Genomic DNA, 26138 nt, shown 5'->3' with positions numbered 1-26138 from the left:
TAATAATAATGTTTTTTGGTATAACGGGAAATTTTCTCAACAATGTAAAGGAACTGCTATGGATACACGATTTGCCCCTTCATATGCAAATATATTTATGGGCCTATGGGAGGATCAAAACGTATGGAAAAATAATGAATTTTTAAAGAATATTCAAATTTGGTACCTTTTATAGATGATATTATTTTTATTTGGGATGGGAGTGAGGCAGAATTGGAGATTTTTTGTAAGAAGTTAAATGTAAATATATATATTTTTTTTTAATTCTTTATTTAAAGCGCTCATATAAATAAACAGACTGAGCATATAAACAGGCATGAGTGCAAATAGCCTCAACAATGAGACACATTTTCAAATATATAAAGAAAATACAATATAGATCTATATATGTAAACAAAATTAAAAGAAAATAGGGCATGGAGGGGAAGATGGGGGAGGGTGGGGGTGTAAGGAAGGGAAACAGGATTATTATAGAAATTAAAACATCTGAAAGATATTTAAAAAAAATATTAAAACAAAAACAAGGAGGAGTACCTATCTTAGGTAGTAAAGCGTATAAACAGAATGTAAATAATTTTAATATTAACCTCACATTCCAAATCAGTAACAAGGAGGTTAATTTCCTTGATTTAACTATATATATCGAGGAGGGTATATTGAAAACAAAGTAATACTTCAAACCAACGGACAGTAACTCTTATCTATCAACCAGAAGTAACCACCATCCAGGGTGGATAAGAAATTTCCCAAAAGGGCAAATACAGAGAGTTCGTAGGAATTGTACAAATATCACAGTGTTTAAAGATCAAGCCGAAAATTTAAAGAAGAAGTTTGTATCTAAAGGTTATTAAGAGCAAGTATTAAAAAATTATATTACAGACTTAACAAAGATAGAGTTGATTTGTTGAAACCCAAGGAGAAAAATAGTAGTAAATACGATGACACTAAATTACCCTTTATTACGACATATAGTAAACAATATAAGGAGATGGAAGGTATAATTGGGAAACATTGGCACCTTTTGACCAGAGACCCTTTACTACATTCAGTTATACCACAAAAACTGCAGTTTGTGTATAGGAAAGCTAGAAATTTGAAGAATAAAATAGTGAAAAGTGCCATCCCACCTAAAAGATCAGGGAGAGTTAAAACTAAAGGTTTTTTTAGGTGTGGCATGTGCTTAATGTGACGGAACCATTGTTCACAAATAAGCAAAACAGAGGAATTTAAATCCTCCACTAATAATAAAATTTATCGTATTAACGATTTTATTACATGTAATACCAAAATTTGCGTTTATTTAATTGAATGTGAGTGCGGATTACAGTATATAGGCCGCACATCTAGGCCACTAAAAGACAGGTGGGCCGAACATTTGCGCAACATCAAAAATGGAGTGGATAACAATTCACTTTCAAACCAATTTAGAGAAAGCCATAATAGATGTTGTAAAGGGTTAAAGAACGTTATTGGTATACAGTTGGTTCAAAGTCACTGGCGAAAGAAAAAAATTGATTTAAGTTTGGCTCAGGCGGAAATGAGATGGATCTATGAAGTGGGATCCATGGCTCCTAAAGGGTTAAACTTTGACTTTGAATTAACATGGTTTTTATGAAGATTATTGGTACCATTATTATATTTTTTATATTTTTAATCTTTTGGATTATTTATATATTTTATGTGTATTTATGTATATTTATATAAGCCATATCATACTACTGTATTAATAAGGAATGGTGTATATGAGGAAAATCAAAAGAAATTACACCAGACAGTTGTTTTATATCTCCCGGATTTTATGAGTAATGATCTGTTTAAAACTATGTAATATTGGTAGTAGACTGCCGAATATTGAGATATGGTATCACGTGATGAAAGGTACTATAGAGTAAAAGTACCCGGAGTGGTGCGGCTATCTACAAACAGGTCTGGAGGTCTAAGTGCCGATAGGGACATGTAAACGGAAGTATCGTGTGCTCCATTCTTTGGAACGCACGCCGGGACAAACACGTCTGAGCCATGATCGGAAGATTCAGGGATTATTAGCGGTGTGTGTTCCATTAAGATTAAATGGTGCACCCACTGTGGAGAGTGGGATTTCCGACTATTGACTCTGTGATTATAAACAGATCTCTATGTGGAACCCGGAACCGGAAGTAACGTGCGTTCCACTGAATGGAACGCACGCGACTGTATATGACATTCTAACATTAATTTCGGAGGATAAATAGATATCGTTGTAAGGATTGTATCTTCAGAAATAAAGGGATAACAATGTATTAATACTGCTGTATTGGTATATGGAAATTAGAGATAGATTGGATAGAAGGGTTAATTAACCAATGGGGATTTGGTGCAGGGTATATATTGCAGTGAAGGGAAGTGTAATACTCACACCTTGATAAAGGCTCGGAGGGAGCAGAAACGCGTTGGTTGTGAGTCCATATAAAGAGCAGCATATTACTAGGTGACATTGTGTGGAGGAAGGTGACCGAGGGGAATCGCAGAACCTATTTACCCGGGAGGTGACTGTTATACTGTAAGATAATTTTTTGCTATTCTGGGTGTGTGTTGATCTACACCCCACACTTTCTGGTACGCTGCTTTGCTGATGGATTGTATTATTTTTTAATTGTATTTAATTGAATAAACTGTGCTTCACTATTCTTGGCCTATACCTTCTTTTTGAGGTAATAAGAATATGTATATACCCTGTTGAAGAAATGGTTCCATCTTGAAAAGGCGGATTAAGTTGGAAATGTTGTAGGAGTATTCCTTGAGACCTTTTCTACTAGCAAAAAAGTATTGGAATTTGGTATTCTCCCTACACCAGAGGAGCGCAACTGACTGCAAGTACTGTATTTTTGATTGTGATTGATTAGAGGGTGTTGGTGACCATCCTCGCCGTCAGTGCAGCACCAGTGGATTTGGAGCGCAAGTTTTTTATTATTTTTATTGTGTATTGGCTGCCGTTCCGCGAGCCAATCACAGCTCACGGCTGGCTCCAGTACGTACTACATTGAAATGCCACAGCGCTGATGCTTTCTCCCTGCCCTGGCCACTGCCAGCTGCCCGGTGCATTCTTCGCCGCTGTCAGCTGGGCGCCCTCTGTCTCCGGGCCCGGTACTAGAGTCCCGGCAGTCCCCTCCTGATGGCGGCCCTGGGCACAATATCTATAGTCCATGTTAGTGTTAGGGTTAGGCTGCGGTTAGTAAATTACAATTTACTGCTCTGGGCCAGTATTCCCAGGGAGCTGAATATCGCTCAGCTGTATGATTTTTACTTATTCTCATGATCGGGGGTTCATAGTAAAATTGAGCCTATTCCTTTATGGGGGAAATTCAGTTGTGTGGGAAGTGTATATAGGGCACATACGGTACTGCCAACATCGCAAGTTTTCTCTCTCATCTCCATGGAGTCCTGGGAAAAACTGGCGTTGTCGGCAGGACACCATGTCGATATCTGTAATTGAATTCCCCTTTGTTTGTCTATCTCTGTTATGCCTAATAAGCTCTTTGTCGTACTTATCATTGCACCCCTTCTTTATTGCATTGTGATTGGGCAATCACAATGCAATAAAGCCAAGACAGCCAATCGGATTGCCATACCGATAGGGAAGGGGCTCTGCTGACAGGTCATTCCATGTCATATGATCCAATGCAAATTACCTTACCATGTACTTTCACTAGGGAAATGGAAAAATTAGTAATGTTGCCCATAGCAACCGACCATATTGTTTTATTTCGATATTCTAGATCTAGACTATAATAGAATCTGATGGCCTACATGTTCCCTTTTCCAAATAACTGGATTGTCAATACATACAAGACCAACTCCCTACAGACACCAGACTTCTGGATCTTCCTGCTTTAAAATTTGTCAAAAGAATTCACTCTGATGAGTTATAATATTACCCAAATAATAGATAATTACATTTTTTTCAATTTCCAAGCAAAAAAAAAAATCTTAACTACTTATTCTCTGTAATGCACCATTAAATGTTGCAGTCTTCAAGGTATAAGACAATTAATTAAACCAATTTCTGAAATAAACAAAAATACGCTGCCATGATTGAGCAAGTAATCATTCCTAAAATTAAAACTAATTTTTTTTCCTATTTTTGAAATCTGACTGCAAAATCAGAAATTTCTACATGTTACTATAAATAAAAATTGGTAAATAAAATATAAGATGCCAATGGCCGCGATTAAATTCAATGCGATATTGAATAGCCAGCGCACTGTTAATTAGGAGAAGGTCAGTTCAAAACTTAACCTGGGTGTTTAGTCACGAGAACCGGCATTCTCCGACTAAAGCGCCACGCTAAGCCGGAAAACATGGCACTTTTGTTGGATTTCTCCTCGCGTCCCTGGAGGGTGTAAGAAGAAATCCTTTAGCCCGACCAAACATCACGGTGAATTGAATAGCTTTGGGAGCTCCCTCCTGGGGCTATTCATCATTGCATTGAATTGAATCGCGGCCATTAAGATCTCAAATTGAAATTTGGTATGGACCATCTTAAAGCATCAAGAAATAAACACAACGTTTTTGAAAAATTTTGAACCATATGTTGCTTTTGTTGGAAATTTGTTTTTAAATGTCTGTGTCTGTGCCGATACATTAAATTATGTCCTGAACAGAATTATTTTTGTCATTTTAAAATATCTTAATCCTGAGAAAATTGGGTTTTTGTATGCTCATGAATGCACAAAATTGTGTATTTTTGCAATTTTTAAACACTTATAACTCCAATTTCAGGATTTGTAGTCAGTTCTGATTTCCCATTTAGTATAAATAGTGCAATAAAAATTCAGAGACTTAAGGTAGAATATAGCAAAATCATTAAAACTTGGATCAGTTGATGTGTGATGACCCTGACACCTCCTCGCAGAAAAAACAACCAGCGCTGGGTCAGAAGTGTGAGTCCTCTATATAGCATTCGCTAATTACATCACTTAGGGAAGTGTGAGTCCTCTATATAGCATTCGCTAATTACATCACTTAGGGAAGTGTGTGTCCTCTATATAGCATTCGCTAATTACATCACTTAGGGAAGTGTGAGTCCTCTATATAGCATTCGCTAATTACATCACTTAGGGAAGTGTGAGTCCTCTATATAGCATTCGCTAATTACATCACTTAGGGAAGTGTGTGTCCTCTATATAGCATTCGCTAATTACATCACTTAGGGAAGTGTGAGTCCTCTATATAGCATTCGCTAATTACATCACTTAGGGAAGTGTGTGTCCTCTATATAGCATTCGCTAATTACATCACTTAGGGAAGTGTGAGTCCTCTATATAGCATTCGCTAATTACATCACTTAGGGAAGTGTGTGTCCTCTATATAGCATTCGCTAATTACATCACTTAGGGAAGTGTGTGTCCTCTATATAGCATTCGCTAATTACATCACTTAGGGAAGTGTGAGTCCTCTATATAGCATTCGCTAATTACATCACTTAGGGAAGTGTGAGTCCTCTATATAGCATTCGCTAATTACATCACTTAGGGAAGTGTGTGTCCTCTATATAGCATTCGCTAATTACATCACTTAGGGAAGTGTGAGTCCTCTATATAGCATTCGCTAATTACATCACTTAGGGAAGTGTGAGTCCTCTATATAGCATTCGCTAATTACATCACTTAGGGAAGTGTGAGTCCTCTATATAGCATTCGCTAATTACATCACTTAGGGAAGTGTGAGTCCTCTATATAGCATTCGCTAATTACATCACTTAGGGAAGTGTGTGTCCTCTATATAGCATTCGCTAATTACATCACTTAGGGAAGTGTGAGTCCTCTATATAGCATTCGCTAATTACATCACTTAGGGAAGTGTGTGTCCTCTATATAGCATTCGCTAATTACATCACTTAGGGAAGTGTGAGTCCTCTATATAGCATTCGCTAATTACATCACTTAGGGAAGTGTGTGTCCTCTATATAGCATTCGCTAATTACATCACTTAGGGAAGTGTGTGTCCTCTATATAGCATTCGCTAATTACATCACTTAGGGAAGTGTGAGTCCTCTATATAGCATTCGCTAATTACATCACTTAGGGAAGTGTGAGTCCTCTATATAGCATTCGCTAATTACATCACTTAGGGAAGTGTGTGTCCTCTATATAGCATTCGCTAATTACATCACTTAGGGAAGTGTGAGTCCTCTATATAGCATTCGCTAATTACATCACTTAGGGAAGTGTGAGTCCTCTATATAGCATTCGCTAATTACATCACTTAGGGAAGTGTGAGTCCTCTATATAGCATTCGCTAATTACATCACTTAGGGAAGTGTGAGTCCTCTATATAGCATTCGCTAATTACATCACTTAGGGAAGTGTGAGTCCTCTATATAGCATTCGCTAATTACATCACTTAGGGAAGTGTGAGTCCTCTATATAGCATTCGCTAATTACATCACTTAGGGAAGTGTGAGTCCTCTATATAGCATTCGCTAATTACATCACTTAGGGAAGTGTGTGTCCTCTATATAGCATTCGCTAATTACATCACTTAGGGAAGTGTGAGTCCTCTATATAGCATTCGCTAATTACATCACTTAGGGAAGTGTGTGTCCTCTATATAGCATTCGCTAATTACATCACTTAGGGAAGTGTGTGTCCTCTATATAGCATTCGCTAATTACATCACTTAGGGAAGTGTGAGTCCTCTATATAGCATTCGCTAATTACATCACTTAGGGAAGTGTGAGTCCTCTATATAGCATTCGCTAATTACATCACTTAGGGAAGTGTGAGTCCTCTATATAGCATTCGCTAATTACATCACTTAGGGAAGTGTGAGTCCTCTATATAGCATTCGCTAATTACATCACTTAGGGAAGTGTGAGTCCTCTATATAGCATTCGCTAATTACATCACTTAGGGAAGTGTGAGTCCTCTATATAGCATTCGCTAATTACATCACTTAGGGAAGTGTGAGTCCTCTATATAGCATTCGCTAATTACATCACTTAGGGAAGTGTGAGTCCTCTATATAGCATTCGCTAATTACATCACTTAGGGAAGTGTGAGTCCTCTATATAGCATTCGCTAATTACATCACTTAGGGAAGTGTGAGTCCTCTATATAGCATTCGCTAATTACATCACTTAGGGAAGTGTTAGATTTCCTATCAGAAATCCTTATTTATGGAAGAAAAAAAAATTCAAAAACAGATGATAGCAGACACCGATAAAGGAAAGTCAAAGTAATGAAATGTAGAAGTAAATGTATTAATTATAAATATTATTACACACTGATGTCTGATTATTGTGTCATATAACATCTGTTTCTCTCAGGCAGCATGTGGAAGATTAGTCTTCTCCTATGTGTGATCATCCCCTGTGTGACCTCCGCTAACATTGCCTGGTACCAACCTGAACAGGTGCACCTGTCATACACAGGTAAATTCCAGCTACTCCGTGTGCCTGGCCAGTGCCTGTGACCATGTGTCGTGTCATGCTCTCATGCAATGGTAAGTTTAGCAGTACTGAGAAACGTCACAAAATGCTGGGACCAGGCCATCTGTTCTCAGGTACATTTCACTCCCACATGTCACCACGGTGGAAACCACCGCGTTCCAGTTCCTCAGTCCAGTGATGTAACTAGACATTTGTCTACCGCTCAGGGCTGCAAACAGCACATACTGTATTCATGTGGGGCTATAACAAGTAAAAGGGTACCTGACCATTCTGCTACTATGCTGCTACTACTCTGTGATAGCACACTCAGGGGTCTATGTACTAAGCCTTGGAGAGAGATAAAGTGGACAGAGATAAAGTACCAACCAATCAGCTCCTGTCACTTTACAGGCTGTGTTTGAAAAATGACAGTAAGGTGCTGATTGGTTGGTACTTTATCTCCGTCCACTTTATCTCTCTCCAAGGCTTAGTACATAGGGCCTGATTCAGAGGCGCAAGCTATTTGCGTGCGCTCGCTCTGAATCAGGGCGTCCCTATATTTTTTTGTCCCGGCCTCCAGGCCGCTCGCACAGCTGTGGGTGACCACCCACAGCTTGTGCGAGCGGCCTGGCGATGGTCGCGATTATCGCGACCATCAGCATTGCGAGGAGACCCTTGTGGTAGGGTCTCAGCACTCGCAATGCCAAGTGGACTTCCTGCTCTAATAGAGCCGTAAGTCCACTACTGACATCACGAGTGATGTTAGTAGGGCCACCCTCAAACGGCAGGCATTCCTTCGGGAACGCCTCCATTTGTGCAGCCACCCCCCCTACCCGCTTACAAAACGGGGCGAGCTGTCAATCAACATCGACAGCCGCCCCGTTTTGCTGCGAGCTCCGGAGCGAGTGAAGGTCTCACTCGCTCCGGGGTTCGCGCACGCACTTTGTGCACGCTGCGCATGCGCACTGGGCCACCATCGACCCACTTGCGAGCGCTATGCGCTCGCGAGCGGGTCTGAATCAGGCCCATAGACCATAGGGGGTATATTTATCAAATATCCACAATTGTTTCCGATAATTATAATTTCTTATTGCAGCTTATCACGGCAATAGTAAGATCCTGCATTACAGCATTTGGCACTTTGTAAATATGGAAAGTGAACCTTAAAGTATTTTTCTGTAATGAGTTTTCATCCTTTTGTGCAGTTTGCTTTCATAGAAACCGAATAAGCAAGTGACTGTGCATTTACATGGATGGGTCACACTGTGATATCTGCGGTGATCTGTTTATTCCTGCCCAGGTCTCCCAGGGTCTATGACTGTGACATGGACGACCTTCAGCTGGACGCCCTCTGTAGTAGAGTTTAGTCCCCAGCCAGGACCCCTCTCCTTTAACCTCACTGCTTACGGGAACAGCACCATGTTTGTGGATGGCGGCTCGATGCGCAGAAAGATGTTTATTCATCGGGTTATTCTGGAAAGCCTGAATCCTGGCCAGAGATATGGTGAGACCCGCTCAGGATAAACTGCTCTATCGCTCTACTAATTCTCTGTCATATTTTATTCCATGGTGCTCAAATACTATGGGGTCTATTAACTAAGCAGTGTTAGGAGACAGAGTGAAAAGTGATAAGGTGCCAGCCAATCAGCTCCCAACTGTCATCTCACAGGCTGTGTTTGAAAAATGACAGTTGGGAGCTGATTGGCTGGCACCTTATCACTTCCTTATCACTTTTCACTCTGTCTCCTAACACTGCTTAGTACATAGACCCCTATGTGTTTTATTTTGAGCAAGTGAAGCAATTTTCTATTATGCGCATAGACTAGATCATGCCGCCAATCCGCCATCCATTTGTGTTGCAACAGTTTGCTAGCGTTTGGTCTGAGACTTTTAATTTTAACTCCATTAATCATAACCCCTCCCCCCTTATCTATATATCTAGGAGGCTAACGCTGCTCCTCACCTCTATGGGGGGGGGGGGGGGGGGAATTCAGGTGTTTTGTGCACCAGCGGCCAGTAGATGGCGCCAACATGTTTGCAAATGATCGTACTGATATTTTTTTTCCATCATTTTGACGGAATGACGGGCTTTTAACTAGTGTGTTATATATCTCATAAGAGTAAGTGAACATTGGGGAGATGTAGCCATAACGTCTACATGGTCTGGAAGTCAACGTTCACAATGTCGATGTGGACATTATGTTGACATTAACAGCTACTTATATAGCGCAGCATATTCCATTGCACTTTACAGGTAATTGTTAGGGTTAGGGTATGGTAAGGGTTATTGTTAGGGTTAGGCTGTGGTTAGAGTAAGATTAGGGTTATTGTTAGGGTTAGGCTGTGGTTAGAGTAAGATTAGGGTTATTGTTAGGGTTAGGCTGTGGTTAGGGTAAGGTTAGGGTTATTATTAGGGTTAGGCTGTGGTTAGGGTAAGGTTAGGGTTATTGTTAGGGTTAGGCTGTGGTTAGGGTAAGGTTAGGGTTATTATTAGGGTTAGGCTGTGGTTAGGGTAAGGTTAGGGTTATTGTTAGGGTTAGGCTGTGGTTAGAGTAAGATTAGGGTTATTGTTAGGGTTAGGCTGTGGTTAGAGTAAGATTAGGGTTATTGTTAGGGTTAGGCTGTGGTTAGAGTAAGATTAGGGTTATTGTTAGGGTTAGGCTGTGATTAGAATAAGATTAGTGTTATTGTTAGGGTTAGGCTGTGGTTAGAGTAAGATTAGGGTTATTGTTAGGGTTAGGCTGTGGTTAGAGTAAGATTAGGGTTATTGTTAGGGTTAGGCTGTGGTTAGAGTAAGATTAGGGTTATTGTTAGGGTTAGGCTGTGGTTAGGGTAAGGTTAGGGTTATTATTAGGGTTAGGCTGTGGTTAGGGTAAGGTTAGGGTTATTGTTAGGGTTAGGCTGTGGTTAGAGTAAGATTAGGGTTAGGCTGTGGTTAGGGTAAGATTAGGGTTATTGTTAGGGTTAGGCTGTGATTAGAATAAGATTAGTGTTATTGTTAGGGTTAGGCTGTGGTTAGAGTAAGATTAAGGTTATTGTTAGGGTTAGGCTGTGGTTAGAGTAAGATTAGGGTTATTGTTAGGGTTAGGCTGTGGTTAGAGTAAGATTAGTGTTATTGTGACGTTTAGGCTGTGGTTAGAGTAAGATTAGGGTTATTGTGACGTTTAGGCTGTTTTTTAGAGTAAGATTAGGGTTATTGTTAGGGTTAGGCTGTGGTTAGAGTAAGATTAGGGTTATTGTTAGGCTGTGGTAAGGGTAAGGTTAGGGTTATTGTTAGGGTTAGGCTGTGGTTAGGGTAAGATTAGGGTTATTATTAGGGTTAGGCTGTGGTTAGGGTAAGGTAAGGGTTATTGTTAGGGTTAGGCTGTGGTTAGGGTAAGGTTAGGGTTATTATTAGGGTTAGGCTGTGGTTAGGGTAAGGTTAGGGTTATTTTTAGGGCTAGGCTGTGGTTAGAATAAAGTTAGGGTTATTGTTAGGGTTAGGCTGTGGTTAGAGTAAGATTAGGGTTATTGTTAGGGTTAGGCTGTGGTTAGAGTAAGATTAGGGTTATTGTTAGGGTTAGGCTGTGGTTAGAGTAAGATTAGGGTTATTGTTAGGGTTAGGCTGTGGTTAGGGTAAGGTTAGGGTTATTATTAGGGTTAGGCTGTGGTTAGAGTAAGATTAGGGTTAGGCTGTGGTTAGGGTAAGGTTAGGGATATTGTTAGGGTTAGGCTGTGGTTAGAGTAAGATTAGGGTTATTGTTAGGGTTAGGCTGTGGTTAGGGTAAGGTTAGGGTTATTGTTAGGGTAAGGCTGTGGTTAGGGTAAGGTTAGGGTTATTATTAGGGTTAGGCTGTGGTTAGGGTAAGATTAGGGTTATTGTTAGGGTTAGGCTGTGGTTAGAGTAAGATTAGTGTTATTGTGACGTTTAGGCTGTGGTTAGAGTAAGATTAGGGTTATTGTGACGTTTAGGCTGTTTTTTAGAGTAAGATTAGGGTTATTGTTAGGGTTAGGCTGTGGTTAGAGTAAGATTAGGGTTATTGTTAGGGTTAGGCTGTGGTTAGAGTAAGATTAGGGTTATTGTTAGGCTGTGGTTAGGGTAAGATTAGGGTTATTATTAGGGTTAGGCTGTGGTTAGGGTAAGATTAGGGTTAGGCTGTGGTTAGGGTAAGGTTAGGGTTATTGTTAGGGTTAGGCTGTGGTTAGAGTAAGATTAGGGTTATTGTTAGGGTTAGGCTGTGGTTAGGGTAGGGTTAGGGTTATTGTTAGGGTTAGGCTGTGGTTAGAGTAAGATTAGGGTTATTGTTAGGCTGTGGTTAGGGTAAGGTTAGGGTTATTGTTAGGGTTAGGCTGTGGCTAGGGTAAGATTAGGGTTATTATTAGGGTTAGGCTGTGGTTAGGGTAAGGTTAGGGTTATTGTTAGGGTTAGGCTGTGGTTAGGGTAAGGTTAGGGTTATTATTAGGGTTAGGCTGTGGTTAGGGTAAGATTAGTGTTATTGTGACGTTTAGGCTGTGGTTAGAGTAAGATTAGGGTTATTGTGACGTTTAGGCTGTTTTTTAGAGTAAGATTAGGGTTATTGTTAGGGTTAGGCTGTGGTTAGAGTAAGATTAGGGTTATTGTTAGGGTTAGGCTGTGGTTAGAGTAAGATTAGGGTTATTGTTAGGGTTAGGCTGTGGTTAGGGTAAGGTTAGGGTTATTATTAGGGTTAGGCTGTGGTTAGAGTAAGATTAGGGTTAGGCTGTGGTTAGGGTAAGGTTAGGGATATTGTTAGGGTTAGGCTGTGGTTAGAGTAAGATTAGGGTTATTGTTAGGGTTAGGCTGTGGTTAGGGTAAGGTTAGGGTTATTGTTAGGGTAAGGCTGTGGTTAGGGTAAGGTTAGGGTTATTATTAGGGTTAGGCTGTGGTTAGGGTAAGGTTAGGGTTATTGTTAGGGTTAGGCTGTGGTTAGAGTAAGATTAGGGTTAGGCTGTGGTTAGGGTAAGATTAGGGTTATTGTTAGGGTTAGGCTGTGATTAGAATAAGATTAGTGTTATTGTTAGGGTTAGGCTGTGGTTAGAGTAAGATTAGGGTTATTGTTAGGGTTAGGCTGTGGTTAGAGTAAGATTAGGGTTATTGTTAGGGTTAGGCTGTGGTTAGAGTAAGATTAGTGTTATTGTGACGTTTAGGCTGTGGTTAGAGTAAGATTAGGGTTATTGTGACGTTTAGGCTGTGGTTAGAGTAAGATTAGGGTTATTGTTAGGGTTAGGCTGTGGTTAGAGTAAGATTAGGGTTAGGCTGTGGTTAGGGTAAGATTAGGGTTATTGTTAGGGTTAGGCTGTGGTTAGAGTAAGATTAGGGTTACGGTTAGGGTTAGGCTGTGGTTAGAATAAGATTAGGGTTATTGTTAGGGTTAGGCTGTGGTTAGAGTAAGATTAGGGTTATTGTTAGGGTTAGGCTGTGGTTAGGGTAAGGTTAGGGTTATTATTAGGGTTAGGCTGTGGATAGAGTAAGATTAGGGTTAGGCTGTGGTTAGGGTAAGGTTAGGGATATTGTTAGGGTTAGGCTGTGGTTAGAGTAAGATTAGGGTTATTGTTAGGGTTAGGCTGTGGTTAGGGTAAGGTTAGGGTTATTGTTAGGGTAAGGCTGTGGTTAGGGTAAGGTTAGGGTTATTATTAACGTTAGGCTGTGGTTAGAGTAAGGTTAGGGTTATTGTTAGGGTTAGGCTGTGGTTAGAGTAAGATTAGGGTTAGGCTGTGGTTAGGGTAAGGTTAGGGATATTGTTAGGGTTAGGCTGTGGTTAGAGTAAGATTAGGGTTATTGTTTGGGTTAGGCTGTGATTAGAATAAGATTAGTGTTATTGTTAGGGTTAGGCTGTGGTTAGAGTAAGATTAGGGTTATTGTTAGGCTGTGGTTAGAGTAAGATTAGGGTTATTGTTAGGGTTAGGCTGTGGTTAGAGTAAGATTAGTGTTATTGTGACGTTTAGGCTGTGGTTAGAGTAAGATTAGGGTTATTGTGACGTTTAGGCTGTTTTTTAGAGTAAGATTAGGGTTATTGTTAGGGTTAGGCTGTGGTTAGAGTAAGATTAGGGTTATTGTTAGGGTTAGGCTGTGGTTAGAGTAAGATTAGGGTTATTGTTAGGGTTAGGCTGTGGTTAGGGTAAGGTTAGGGTTATTATTAGGGTTAGGCTGTGGTTAGAGTAAGATTAGGGTTAGGCTGTGGTTAGGGTAAGGTTAGGGATATTGTTAGGGTTAGGTTGTGGTTAGAGTAAGATTAGGGTTATTGTTAGGGTTAGGCTGTGGTTAGGGTAAGGTTAGGGTTATTGTTAGGGTAAGGCTGTGGTTAGGGTAAGGTTAGGGTTATTATTAGGGTTAGGCTGTGGTTAGGGTAAGGTTAGGGTTATTGTTAGGGTTAGGCTGTGGTTAGAGTAAGATTAGGGTTAGGCTGTGGTTAGGGTAAGGTTAGGGATATTGTTAGGGTTAGGCTGTGGTTAGAGTAAGATTAGGGTTATTGTTAGGGTTAGGCTGTGATTAGAATAAGATTAGTGTTATTGTTAGGGTTAGGCTGTGGTTAGAATAAGGTTAGGGTTATTGTTAGGGTGAGGCTGTGGTTAGAGTAAGATTAGGGTTATTTTTAGGGCTAGGCTGTGGTTAGAATAAAGTTAGGGTTATTGTTAGGGTTAGGCTGTGGTTAGAGTAAGATTAGGGTTATTATTAGGGTAAGGCTGTGGTTAGGGTAAGGTTAGGGTTATTATAAGGGTTAGGCTGTGGTTAGGGTAAGGTTAGGGTTATTGTTAGGGTTAGACTGTGGTTAGAGTAAGATTAGGGTTATTGCTAGGGTTAGGCTGTGGTTAGGGTAAGATTAGGGTTAGGCTGTGGTTAGGGTAAGGTTAGGGTTATTGTTAGGGTTAGGCTGTGGTTAGAGTAAGATTAGGGTTATTGTTAGGGTTAGGCTGTGATTAGAATAAGATTAGTGTTATTGTTAGGGTTAGGCTGTGGTTAGAATAAGATTAGGGTTATTGTTAGGGTTAGGCTGTGGTTAGAGTAAGATTAGGGTTATTGTTAGGGTTAGGCTGTGGTTAGAGTAAGATTAGTGTTATTGTGACGTTTAGGCTGTGGTTAGAGTAAGATTAGGGTTATTGTGACGTTTAGGCTGTTTTTTAGAGTAAGATTAGGGTTATTGTTAGGGTTAGGCTGTGGTTAGAGTAAGATTAGGGTTATTGTTAGGGTTAGGCTGTGGTTAGAGTAAGATTAGGGTTATTGTTAGGCTGTGGTTAGGGTAAGATTAGGGTTATTATTAGGGTTAGGCTGTGGTTAGGGTAAGATTAGGGTTAGGCTGTGGTTAGGGTAAGGTTAGGGTTATTGTTAGGGTTAGGCTGTGGTTAGAGTAAGATTAGGGTTATTGTTAGGGTTAGGCTGTGGTTAGGGTAGGGTTAGGGTTATTGTTAGGGTTAGGCTGTGGTTAGAGTAAGATTAGGGTTATTGTTAGGCTGTGGTTAGGGTAAGGTTAGGGTTATTGTTAGGGTTAGGCTGTGGTTAGGGTAAGATTAGGGTTATTATTAGGGTTAGGCTGTGGTTAGGGTAAGGTTAGGGATATTGTTAGGGTTAGGCTGTGCTTAGGGTAAGGTTAGGGTTATTATTAGGGTTAGGCTGTGGTTAGGGTAAGATTAGTGTTATTGTGACGTTTAGGCTGTGGTTAGAGTAAGATTAGGGTTATTGTGACGTTTAGGCTGTTTTTTAGAGTAAGATTAGGGTTATTGTTAGGGTTAGGCTGTGGTTAGAGTAAGATTAGGGTTATTGTTAGGGTTAGGCTGTGGTTAGAGTAAGATTAGGGTTATTGTTAGGGTTAGGCTGTGGTTAGGGTAAGATTAGGGTTATTATTAGGGTTAGGCTGTGGTTAGGGTAAGGTTAGGGTTATTGTTAGGGTTAGGCTGTGGTTAGGGTAAGGTTAGGGTTATTATTAGGGTTAGGCTGTGGTTAGGGTAAGGTTAGGGTTATTTTTAGGGCTAGGCTGTGGTTAGAATAAAGTTAGGGTTATTGTTAGGGTTAGGCTGTGGTTAGAGGAAGATTAGGGTTATTATTAGGGTAAGGCTGTGGTTAGGGTAAGGTTAGGGTTATTATTAGGGTTAGGCTGTGGTTAGGGTAAGGTTAGGGTTATTGTTAGGGTTAGGCTGTGGTTAGAGTAAGATTAGGGTTATTGCTAGGGTTAGGCTGTGGTTAGGGTAAGATTAGGGTTAGGCTGTGGTTAGGGTAAGGTTAGGGTTATTGTTAGGGTTAGGCTGTGGTTAGAGTAAGATTAGGGTTATTGTTAGGGTTAGGCTGTGATTAGAATAAGATTAGTGTTATTGTTAGGGTTAGGCTGTGGTTAGAATAAGGTTAGGGTTATTGTTAGGGTGAGGCTGTGGTTAGAGTAAGATTAGGGTTATTTTTAGGGCTAGGCTGTGGTTAGAATAAAGTTAGGGTTATTGTTAGGGTTAGGCTGTGGTTAGAGTAAGATTAGGGTTATTATTAGGGTAAGGCTGTGGTTAGGGTAAGGTTAGGGTTATTATTAGGGTTAGGCTGTGGTTAGGGTAAGGTTAGGGTTATTGTTAGGGTTAGGCTGTGGTTAGAGTAAGATTAGGGTTATTGCTAGGGTTAGGCTGTGGTTAGGGTAAGATTAGGGTTAGGCTGTGGTTAGGGTAAGGTTAGGGTTATTGTTAGGGTTAGGCTGTGGTTAGAGTAAGATTAGGGTTATTGTTAGGGTTAGGCTGTGATTAGAATAAGATTAGTGTTATTGTTAGGGTTAGGCTGTGGTTAGAATAAGATTAGGGTTATTGTTAGGGTTAGGCTGTGGTTAGAGTAAGATTAGGGTTATTGTTAGGGTTAGGCTGTGGTTAGAGTAAGATTAGTGTTATTGTGACATTTAGGCTGTGGTTAGAGTAAGATTAGGGTTATTGTGACGTTTAGGCTGTTTTTTAGAGTAAGATTAGGGTTATTGTTAGGGTTAGGCTGTGGTTAGAGTAAGATTAGGGTTATTGTTAGGGTTAGGCTGTGGTTAGAGTAAGATTAGGGTTATTGTTAGGCTGTGGTTAGGGTAAGATTAGGGTTATTATTAGGGTTAGGCTGTGGTTAGGGTAAGATTAGGGTTAGGCTGTGGTTAGGGTAAGGTTAGGGTTATTGTTAGGGTTAGGCTGTGGTTAGAGTAAGATTAGGGTTATTGTTAGGGTTAGGCTGTGGTTAGGGTAGGGTTAGGGTTATTGTTAGGGTTAGGCTGTGGTTAGAGTAAGATTAGGGTTATTGTTAGGCTGTGGTTAGGGTAAGGTTAGGGTTATTGTTAGGGTTAGGCTGTGGTTAGGGTAAGATTAGGGTTATTATTAGGGTTAGGCTGTGGTTAGGGTAAGGTTAGGGTTATTGTTAGGGTTAGGCTGTGGTTAGGGTAAGGTTAGGGTTATTATTAGGGTTAGGCTGTGGTTAGGGTAAGGTTAGGGTTATTTTTAGGGCTAGGCTGTGGTTAGAATAAAGTTAGGGTTATTGTTAGGGTTAGGCTGTGGTTAGAGTAAGATTAGGGTTATTATTAGGGTAAGGCTGTGGTTAGGGTAAGGTTAGGGTTATTATTAGGGTTAGGCTGTGGTTAGGGTAAGGTTAGGGTTATTGTTAGGGTTAGGCTGTGGTTAGAGTAAGATTAGGGTTATTGCTAGGGTTAGGCTGTGGTTAGGGTAAGATTAGGGTTAGGCTGTGGTTAGGGTAAGGTTAGGGTTATTGTTAGGGTTAGGCTGTGGTTAGAGTAAGATTAGGGTTATTGTTAGGGTTAGGCTGTGATTAGAATAAGATTAGTGTTATTGTTAGGGTTAGGCTGTGGTTAGAATAAGGTTAGGGTTATTGTTAGGGTGAGGCTGTGGTTAGAGTAAGATTAGGGTTATTTTTAGGGCTAGGCTGTGGTTAGAATAAAGTTAGGGTTATTGTTAGGGTTAGGCTGTGGTTAGAGTAAGATTAGGGTTATTATTAGGGTAAGGCTGTGGTTAGGGTAAGGTTAGGGTTATTATTAGGGTTAGGCTGTGGTTAGAGTAAGATTAGGGTTATTGCTAGGGTTAGGCTGTGGTTAGGGTAAGATTAGGGTTAGGCTGTGGTTAGGGTAAGATTAGGGTTAGGCTGTGGTTAGGGTAAGGTTAGGGTTATTGTTAGGGTTAGGCTGTGGTTAGAGTAAGATTAGGGTTATTGCTAGGGTTAGGCTGTGGTTAGGGTAAGATTAGGGTTATTATTAGGGTAAGGCTGTGGTTAGGGTAAGGTTAGGGTTATTATTAGGGTTAGGCTGTGGTTAGAGTAAGATTAGGGTTATTGCTAGGGTTAGGCTGTGGTTAGGGTAAGATTAGGGTTAGGCTGTGGTTAGGGTAAGGTTAGGGTTATTGTTAGGGTTAGGCTGTGGTTAGAGTAAGATTAGGGTTATTGTTAGGGTTAGGCTGTGATTAGAATAAGATTAGTGTTATTGTTAGGGTTAGGCTGTGGTTAGAATAAGATTAGGGTTATTGTTAGGGTTAGGCTGTGGTTAGAGTAAGATTAGGGATATTGTTAGGGTTAGGCTGTGCTTAGGGTAAGGTTAGGGTTATTATTAGGGTTAGGCTGTGGTTAGGGTAAGATTAGTGTTATTGTGACGTTTAGGCTGTGGTTAGAGTAAGATTAGGGTTATTGTGACGTTTAGGCTGTTTTTTAGAGTAAGATTAGGGTTATTGTTAGGGTTAGGCTGTGGTTAGAGTAAGATTAGGGTTATTGTTAGGGTTAGGCTGTGGTTAGAGTAAGATTAGGGTTATTGTTAGGGTTAGGCTGTGGTTAGGGTAAGATTAGGGTTATTATTAGGGTTAGGCTGTGGTTAGGGTAAGGTTAGGGTTATTGTTAGGGTTAGGCTGTGGTTAGGGTAAGGTTAGGGTTATTATTAGGGTTAGGCTGTGGTTAGGGTAAGGTTAGGGTTATTTTTAGGGCTAGGCTGTGGTTAGAATAAAGTTAGGGTTATTGTTAGGGTTAGGCTGTGGTTAGAGGAAGATTAGGGTTATTATTAGGGTAAGGCTGTGGTTAGGGTAAGGTTAGGGTTATTATTAGGGTTAGGCTGTGGTTAGGGTAAGGTTAGGGTTATTGTTAGGGTTAGGCTGTGGTTAGAGTAAGATTAGGGTTATTGCTAGGGTTAGGCTGTGGTTAGGGTAAGATTAGGGTTAGGCTGTGGTTAGGGTAAGGTTAGGGTTATTGTTAGGGTTAGGCTGTGGTTAGAGTAAGATTAGGGTTATTGTTAGGGTTAGGCTGTGATTAGAATAAGATTAGTGTTATTGTTAGGGTTAGGCTGTGGTTAGAATAAGGTTAGGGTTATTGTTAGGGTGAGGCTGTGGTTAGAGTAAGATTAGGGTTATTTTTAGGGCTAGGCTGTGGTTAGAATAAAGTTAGGGTTATTGTTAGGGTTAGGCTGTGGTTAGAGTAAGATTAGGGTTATTATTAGGGTAAGGCTGTGGTTAGGGTAAGGTTAGGGTTATTATTAGGGTTAGGCTGTGGTTAGGGTAAGGTTAGGGTTATTGTTAGGGTTAGGCTGTGGTTAGAGTAAGATTAGGGTTATTGCTAGGGTTAGGCTGTGGTTAGGGTAAGATTAGGGTTAGGCTGTGGTTAGGGTAAGGTTAGGGTTATTGTTAGGGTTAGGCTGTGGTTAGAGTAAGATTAGGGTTATTGTTAGGGTTAGGCTGTGATTAGAATAAGATTAGTGTTATTGTTAGGGTTAGGCTGTGGTTAGAATAAGATTAGGGTTATTGTTAGGGTTAGGCTGTGGTTAGAGTAAGATTAGGGTTATTGTTAGGGTTAGGCTGTGGTTAGAGTAAGATTAGTGTTATTGTGACATTTAGGCTGTGGTTAGAGTAAGATTAGGGTTATTGTGACGTTTAGGCTGTTTTTTAGAGTAAGATTAGGGTTATTGTTAGGGTTAGGCTGTGGTTAGAGTAAGATTAGGGTTATTGTTAGGGTTAGGCTGTGGTTAGAGTAAGATTAGGGTTATTGTTAGGCTGTGGTTAGGGTAAGATTAGGGTTATTATTAGGGTTAGGCTGTGGTTAGGGTAAGATTAGGGTTAGGCTGTGGTTAGGGTAAGGTTAGGGTTATTGTTAGGGTTAGGCTGTGGTTAGAGTAAGATTAGGGTTATTGTTAGGGTTAGGCTGTGGTTAGGGTAGGGTTAGGGTTATTGTTAGGGTTAGGCTGTGGTTAGAGTAAGATTAGGGTTATTGTTAGGCTGTGGTTAGGGTAAGGTTAGGGTTATTGTTAGGGTTAGGCTGTGGTTAGGGTAAGATTAGGGTTATTATTAGGGTTAGGCTGTGGTTAGGGTAAGGTTAGGGTTATTGTTAGGGTTAGGCTGTGGTTAGGGTAAGGTTAGGGTTATTATTAGGGTTAGGCTGTGGTTAGGGTAAGGTTAGGGTTATTTTTAGGGCTAGGCTGTGGTTAGAATAAAGTTAGGGTTATTGTTAGGGTTAGGCTGTGGTTAGAGTAAGATTAGGGTTATTATTAGGGTAAGGCTGTGGTTAGGGTAAGGTTAGGGTTATTATTAGGGTTAGGCTGTGGTTAGGGTAAGGTTAGGGTTATTGTTAGGGTTAGGCTGTGGTTAGAGTAAGATTAGGGTTATTGCTAGGGTTAGGCTGTGGTTAGGGTAAGATTAGGGTTAGGCTGTGGTTAGGGTAAGGTTAGGGTTATTGTTAGGGTTAGGCTGTGGTTAGAGTAAGATTAGGGTTATTGTTAGGGTTAGGCTGTGATTAGAATAAGATTAGTGTTATTGTTAGGGTTAGGCTGTGGTTAGAATAAGGTTAGGGTTATTGTTAGGGTGAGGCTGTGGTTAGAGTAAGATTAGGGTTATTTTTAGGGCTAGGCTGTGGTTAGAATAAAGTTAGGGTTATTGTTAGGGTTAGGCTGTGGTTAGAGTAAGATTAGGGTTATTATTAGGGTAAGGCTGTGGTTAGGGTAAGGTTAGGGTTATTATTAGGGTTAGGCTGTGGTTAGAGTAAGATTAGGGTTATTGCTAGGGTTAGGCTGTGGTTAGGGTAAGATTAGGGTTAGGCTGTGGTTAGGGTAAGATTAGGGTTAGGCTGTGGTTAGGGTAAGGTTAGGGTTATTGTTAGGGTTAGGCTGTGGTTAGAGTAAGATTAGGGTTATTGCTAGGGTTAGGCTGTGGTTAGGGTAAGATTAGGGTTATTATTAGGGTAAGGCTGTGGTTAGGGTAAGGTTAGGGTTATTATTAGGGTTAGGCTGTGGTTAGAGTAAGATTAGGGTTATTGCTAGGGTTAGGCTGTGGTTAGGGTAAGATTAGGGTTAGGCTGTGGTTAGGGTAAGGTTAGGGTTATTGTTAGGGTTAGGCTGTGGTTAGAGTAAGATTAGGGTTATTGTTAGGGTTAGGCTGTGATTAGAATAAGATTAGTGTTATTGTTAGGGTTAGGCTGTGGTTAGAATAAGATTAGGGTTATTGTTAGGGTTAGGCTGTGGTTAGAGTAAGATTAGGGTTATTGTTAGGGTTAGGCTGTGGTTAGAGTAAGATTAGTGTTATTGTGACGTTTAGGCTGTGGTTAGAGTAAGATTAGGGTTATTGTGACGTTTAGGCTGTTTTTTAGAGTAAGATTAGGGTTATTGTTAGGGTTAGGCTGTGGTTAGAGTAAGATTAGGGTTATTGTTAGGGTTAGGCTGTGGTTAGGGTAAGGTTAGGGTTATTGTTAGGGTTAGGCTGTGGTTAGGGTAAGATTAGGGTTATTATTAGGGTTAGGCTGTGGTTAGGGTAAGGTTAGGGTTATTGTTAGGGTTAGGCTGTGGTTAGGGTAAGGTTAGGGTTATTATTAGGGTTAGGCTGTGGTTAGGGTAAGGTTAGGGTTATTTTTAGGGCTAGGCTGTGGTTAGAATAAAGTTAGGGTTATTGTTAGGGTTAGGCTGTGGTTAGAGGAAGATTAGTGTTATTATTAGGGTAAGGCTGTGGTTAGGGTAAGGTTAGGGTTATTATTAGGGTTAGGCTGTGGTTAGGGTAAGATTAGGGTTATTGCTAGGGTTAGGCTGTGGTTAGGGTAAGATTAGGGTTAGGCTGTGGTTAGGGTAAGGTTAGGGTTATTGTTAGGGTTAGGCTGTGGTTAGAGTAAGATTAGGGTTATTGTTAGGGTTAGGCTGTGATTAGAATAAGATTAGTGTTATTGTTAGGGTTAGGCTGTGGTTAGAATAAGGTTAGGGTTATTGTTAGGGTGAGGCTGTGGTTAGAGTAAGATTAGGGTTATTTTTAGGGCTAGGCTGTGGTTAGAATAAAGTTAGGGTTATTGTTAGGGTTAGGCTGTGGTTAGAGTAAGATTAGGGTTATTATTAGGGTAAGGCTGTGGTTAGGGTAAGGTTAGGGTTATTATTAGGGTTAGGCTGTGGTTAGGGTAAGGTTAGGGTTATTGTTAGGGTTAGGCTGTGGTTAGAGTAAGATTAGGGTTATTGCTAGGGTTAGGCTGTGGTTAGGGTAAGATTAGGGTTAGGCTGTGGTTAGGGTAAGGTTAGGGTTATTGTTAGGGTTAGGCTGTGGTTAGAGTAAGATTAGGGTTATTGTTAGGGTTAGGCTGTGATTAGAATAAGATTAGTGTTATTGTTAGGGTTAGGCTGTGGTTAGAATAAGATTAGGGTTATTGTTAGGGTTAGGCTGTGGTTAGAGTAAGATTAGGGTTATTGTTAGGGTTAGGCTGTGGTTAGAGTAAGATTAGTGTTATTGTGACGTTTAGGCTGTGGTTAGAGTAAGATTAGGGTTATTGTGACGTTTAGGCTGTTTTTTAGAGTAAGATTAGGGTTATTGTTAGGGTTAGGCTGTGGTTAGAGTAAGATTAGGGTTATTGTTAGGGTTAGGCTGTGGTTAGAGTAAGATTAGGGTTATTGTTAGGCTGTGGTTAGGGTAAGATTAGGGTTATTATTAGGGTTAGGCTGTGGTTAGGGTAAGATTAGGGTTAGGCTGTGGTTAGGGTAAGGTTAGGGTTATTGTTAGGGTTAGGCTGTGGTTAGAGTAAGATTAGGGTTATTGTTAGGGTTAGGCTGTGGTTAGGGTAGGGTTAGGGTTAGGCTGTGGTTAGAGTAAGATTAGGGTTATTGTTAGGCTGTGGTTAGGGTAAGGTTAGGGTTATTGTTAGGGTTAGGCTGTGGTTAGGGTAAGATTAGGGTTATTATTAGGGTTAGGCTGTGGTTAGGGTAAGGTTAGGGTTATTGTTAGGGTTAGGCTGTGGTTAGGGTAAGGTTAGGGTTATTATTAGGGTTAGGCTGTGGTTAGGGTAAGGTTAGGGTTATTTTTACGGCTAGGCTGTGGTTAGAATAAAGTTAGGGTTATTGTTAGGGTTAGGCTGTGGTTAGAGTAAGATTAGGGTTATTATTAGGGTAAGGCTGTGGTTAGGGTAAGGTTAGGGTTATTATTAGGGTTAGGCTGTGGTTAGGGTTATTGTTAGGGTTAGGCTTTGGTTAGAGTAAGATTAGGGTTATTGCTAGGGTTAGGCTGTGGTTAGGGTAAGATTAGGGTTAGGCTGTGGTTAGGGTAAGGTTAGGGTTATTGTTAGGGTTAGGCTGTGGTTAGAGTAAGATTAGGGTTATTGTTAGGGTTAGGCTGTGATTAGAATAAGATTAGTGTTATTGTTAGGGTTAGGCTGTGGTTAGAATAAGGTTAGGGTTATTGTTAGGGTGAGGCTGTGGTTAGAGTAAGATTAGGGTTATTTTTAGGGCTAGGCTGTGGTTAGAATAAAGTTAGGGTTATTGTTAATGTTAGGCTGTGGTTAGAGTAAGATTAGGGTTATTATTAGGGTAAGGCTGTGGTTAGGGTAAGGTTAGGGTTATTATTAGGGTTAGGCTGTGGTTAGGGTAAGGTTAGGGTTATTGTTAGGGTTAGGCTGTGGTTAGAGTAAGATTAGGGTTATTGCTAGGGTTAGGCTGTGGTTAGGGTAAGATTAGGGTTAGGCTGTGGTTAGGGTAAGGTTAGGGTTATTATTAGGGTTAGGCTGTGGTTAGGGTAAGGTTAGGGTTATTTTTAGGGCTAGGCTGTGGTTAGAATAAAGTTAGGGTTATTGTTAGGGTTAGGCTGTGGTTAGAGTAAGATTAGGGTTATTATTAGGGTAAGGCTGTGGTTAGGGTAAGGTTAGGGTTATTATTAGGGTTAGGCTGTGGTTAGGGTTATTGTTAGGGTTAGGCTTTGGTTAGAGTAAGATTAGGGTTATTGCTAGGGTTAGGCTGTGGTTAGGGTAAGATTAGGGTTAGGCTGTGGTTAGGGTAAGGTTAGGGTTATTGTTAGGGTTAGGCTGTGGTTAGAGTAAGATTAGGGTTATTGTTAGGGTTAGGCTGTGATTAGAATAAGATTAGTGTTATTGTTAGGGTTAGGCTGTGGTTAGAATAAGGTTAGGGTTATTGTTAGGGTGAGGCTGTGGTTAGAGTAAGATTAGGGTTATTTTTAGGGCTAGGCTGTGGTTAGAATAAAGTTAGGGTTATTGTTAATGTTAGGCTGTGGTTAGAGTAAGATTAGGGTTATTATTAGGGTAAGGCTGTGGTTAGGGTAAGGTTAGGGTTATTATTAGGGTTAGGCTGTGGTTAGGGTAAGGTTAGGGTTATTGTTAGGGTTAGGCTGTGGTTAGAGTAAGATTAGGGTTATTGCTAGGGTTAGGCTGTGGTTAGGGTAAGATTAGGGTTAGGCTGTGGTTAGGGTAAGGTTAGGGTTATTGTTAGGGTTAGGCTGTGGTTAGAGTAAGATTAGGGTTATTGTTAGGGTTAGGCTGTGATTAGAATAAGATTAGTGTTATTGTTAGGGTTAGGCTGTGGTTAGAATAAGATTAGGGTTATTGTTAGGGTTAGGCTGTGGTTAGAGTAAGATTAGGGTTATTGTTAGGGTTAGGCTGTGTTTAGAGTAAGATTAGTGTTATTGTGACGTTTAGGCTGTGGTTAGAGTAAGATTATGGTTATTGTGACGTTTAGGCTGTTTTTTAGAGTAAGATTAGGGTTATTGTTAGGGTTAGGCTGTGGTTAGAGTAAGATTAGGGTTATTGTTAGGGTTAGGCTGTGGTTAGAGTAAGATTAGGGTTATTGTTAGGCTGTGGTTAGGGTAAGATTAGGGTTATTATTAGGGTTAGGCTGTGGTTAGGGTAAGATTAGGGTTAGGCTGTGGTTAGGGTAAGGTTATGGTTATTGTTAGGGTTAGGCTGTGGTTAGAGTAAGATTAGGGTTATTGTTAGGGTTAGGCTGTGGTTAGGGTAGGGTTAGGGTTATTGTTAGGGTTAGGCTGTGGTTAGAGTAAGATTAGGGTTATTGTTAGGCTGTGGTTAGGGTAAGGTTAGGGTTATTGTTAGGGTTAGGCTGTGGTTAGGGTAAGATTAGGGTTATTATTAGGGTTAGGCTGTGGTTAGGGTAAGGTTAGGGTTATTGTTAGGGTTAGGCTGTGGTTAGGGTAAGGTTAGGGTTATTATTAGGGTTAGGCTGTGGTTAGGGTAAGGTTAGGGTTATTTTTAGGGCTAGGCTGTGGTTAGAATAAAGTTAGGGTTATTGTTAGGGTTAGGCTGTGGTTAGAGTAAGATTAGGGTTATTATTAGGGTAAGGCTGTGGTTAGGGTAAGGTTAGGGTTATTGTTAGGGTTAGGCTGTGGTTAGAGTAAGATTAGGGTTATTGCTAGGGTTAGGCTGTGGTTAGGGTAAGATTAGGGTTAGGCTGTGGTTAGGGTAAGGTTAGGGTTATTGTTAGGGTTAGGCTGTGGTTAGAGTAAGATTAGGGTTATTGTTAGGGTTAGGCTGTGATTAGAATAAGATTAGTGTTATTGTTAGGGTTAGGCTGTAGTTAGAATAAGGTTAGGGTTATTGTTAGGGTGAGGCTGTGGTTAGAGTAAGATTAGGGTTATTTTTAGGGCTAGGCTGTGGTTAGAATAAAGTTAGGGTTATTGTTAGGGTTAGGCTGTGGTTAGAGTAAGATTAGGGTTATTATTAGGGTAAGGCTGTGGTTAGGGTAAGGTTAGGGTTATTATTAGGGTTAGGCTGTGGTTAGGGTAAGGTTAGGGTTATTGTTAGGGTTAGGCTGTGGTTAGAGTAAGATTAGGGTTATTGCTAGGGTTAGGCTGTGGTTAGGGTAAGATTAGGGTTAGGCTGTGGTTAGGGTAAGGTTAGGGTTATTGTTAGGGTTAGGCTGTGGTTAGAGTAAGATTAGGGTTATTGTTAGGGTTAGGCTGTGATTAGAATAAGATTAGTGTTATTGTTAGGGTTAGGCTGTGGTTAGAATAAGATTAGGGTTATTGTTAGGGTTCGGCTGTGGTTAGAGTAAGATTAGGGTTATTGTTAGGGTTAGGCTGTGGTTAGAGTAAGATTAGTGTTATTGTGACGTTTAGGCTGTGGTTAGAGTAAGATTAGGGTTATTGTGACGTTTAGGCTGTTTTTTAGAGTAAGATTAGGGTTATTGTTAGGGTTAGGCTGTGGTTAGAGTAAGATTAGGGTTATTGTTAGGGTTAGGCTGTGGTTAGAGTAAGATTAGGGTTATTGTTAGGCTGTGGTTAGGGTAAGATTAGGGTTATTATTAGGGTTAGGCTGTGGTTAGGGTAAGATTAGGGTTAGGCTGTGGTTAGGGTAAGGTTAGGGTTATTGTTAGGGTTAGGCTGTGGTTAGAGTAAGATTAGGGTTATTGTTAGGGTTAGGCTGTGGTTAGGGTAGGGTTAGGGTTATTGTTAGGGTTAGGCTGTGGTTAGAGTAAGATTAGGGTTATTGTTAGGCTGTGGTTAGGGTAAGGTTAGGGTTATTGTTAGGGTTAGGCTGTGGTTAGGGTAAGATTAGGGTTATTAT

At 40.5% G+C, this 26138-nt stretch overlaps 1 protein-coding gene across 6 annotated transcripts in view; it reads left to right on the top strand.

Annotated features, from left to right (window-relative positions):
* ACP7 (acid phosphatase 7, tartrate resistant (putative)) overlaps positions 1-26138 on the top strand; it is an 81289-nt gene that overhangs the window by 3356 nt on the left and 51795 nt on the right. The window contains exons 2-4 of one of the 6 annotated variants that reach the window (XM_088477149.1): positions 2691-2849; positions 7311-7411; positions 8709-8912. In XM_088477149.1, the coding sequence (XP_088333275.1) occupies positions 7312-7411; positions 8709-8912 (304 nt within the window). In that variant the 5' untranslated portion in view covers positions 2691-2849; position 7311. Of the gene's footprint in view, positions 1-2690; positions 2854-7306; positions 7412-8708; positions 8913-26138 lie in introns of all 6 variants that reach the window. The other 5 variants (XM_088477153.1, XM_088477148.1, XM_088477150.1 and 2 more) reach the window with 5 other exon arrangements.

Source organism: Taudactylus pleione, unplaced genomic scaffold, assembly GCF_031769625.1.
Source record: "Taudactylus pleione unplaced genomic scaffold, aTauple2 ptg000199l, whole genome shotgun sequence".
NCBI classification, from domain to species: domain Eukaryota; kingdom Metazoa; phylum Chordata; class Amphibia; order Anura; family Myobatrachidae; genus Taudactylus; species Taudactylus pleione.
The sequence above is the reverse complement of the archived record's forward strand: the minus strand, read 5'-3'. Positions and strand labels throughout refer to the sequence as shown.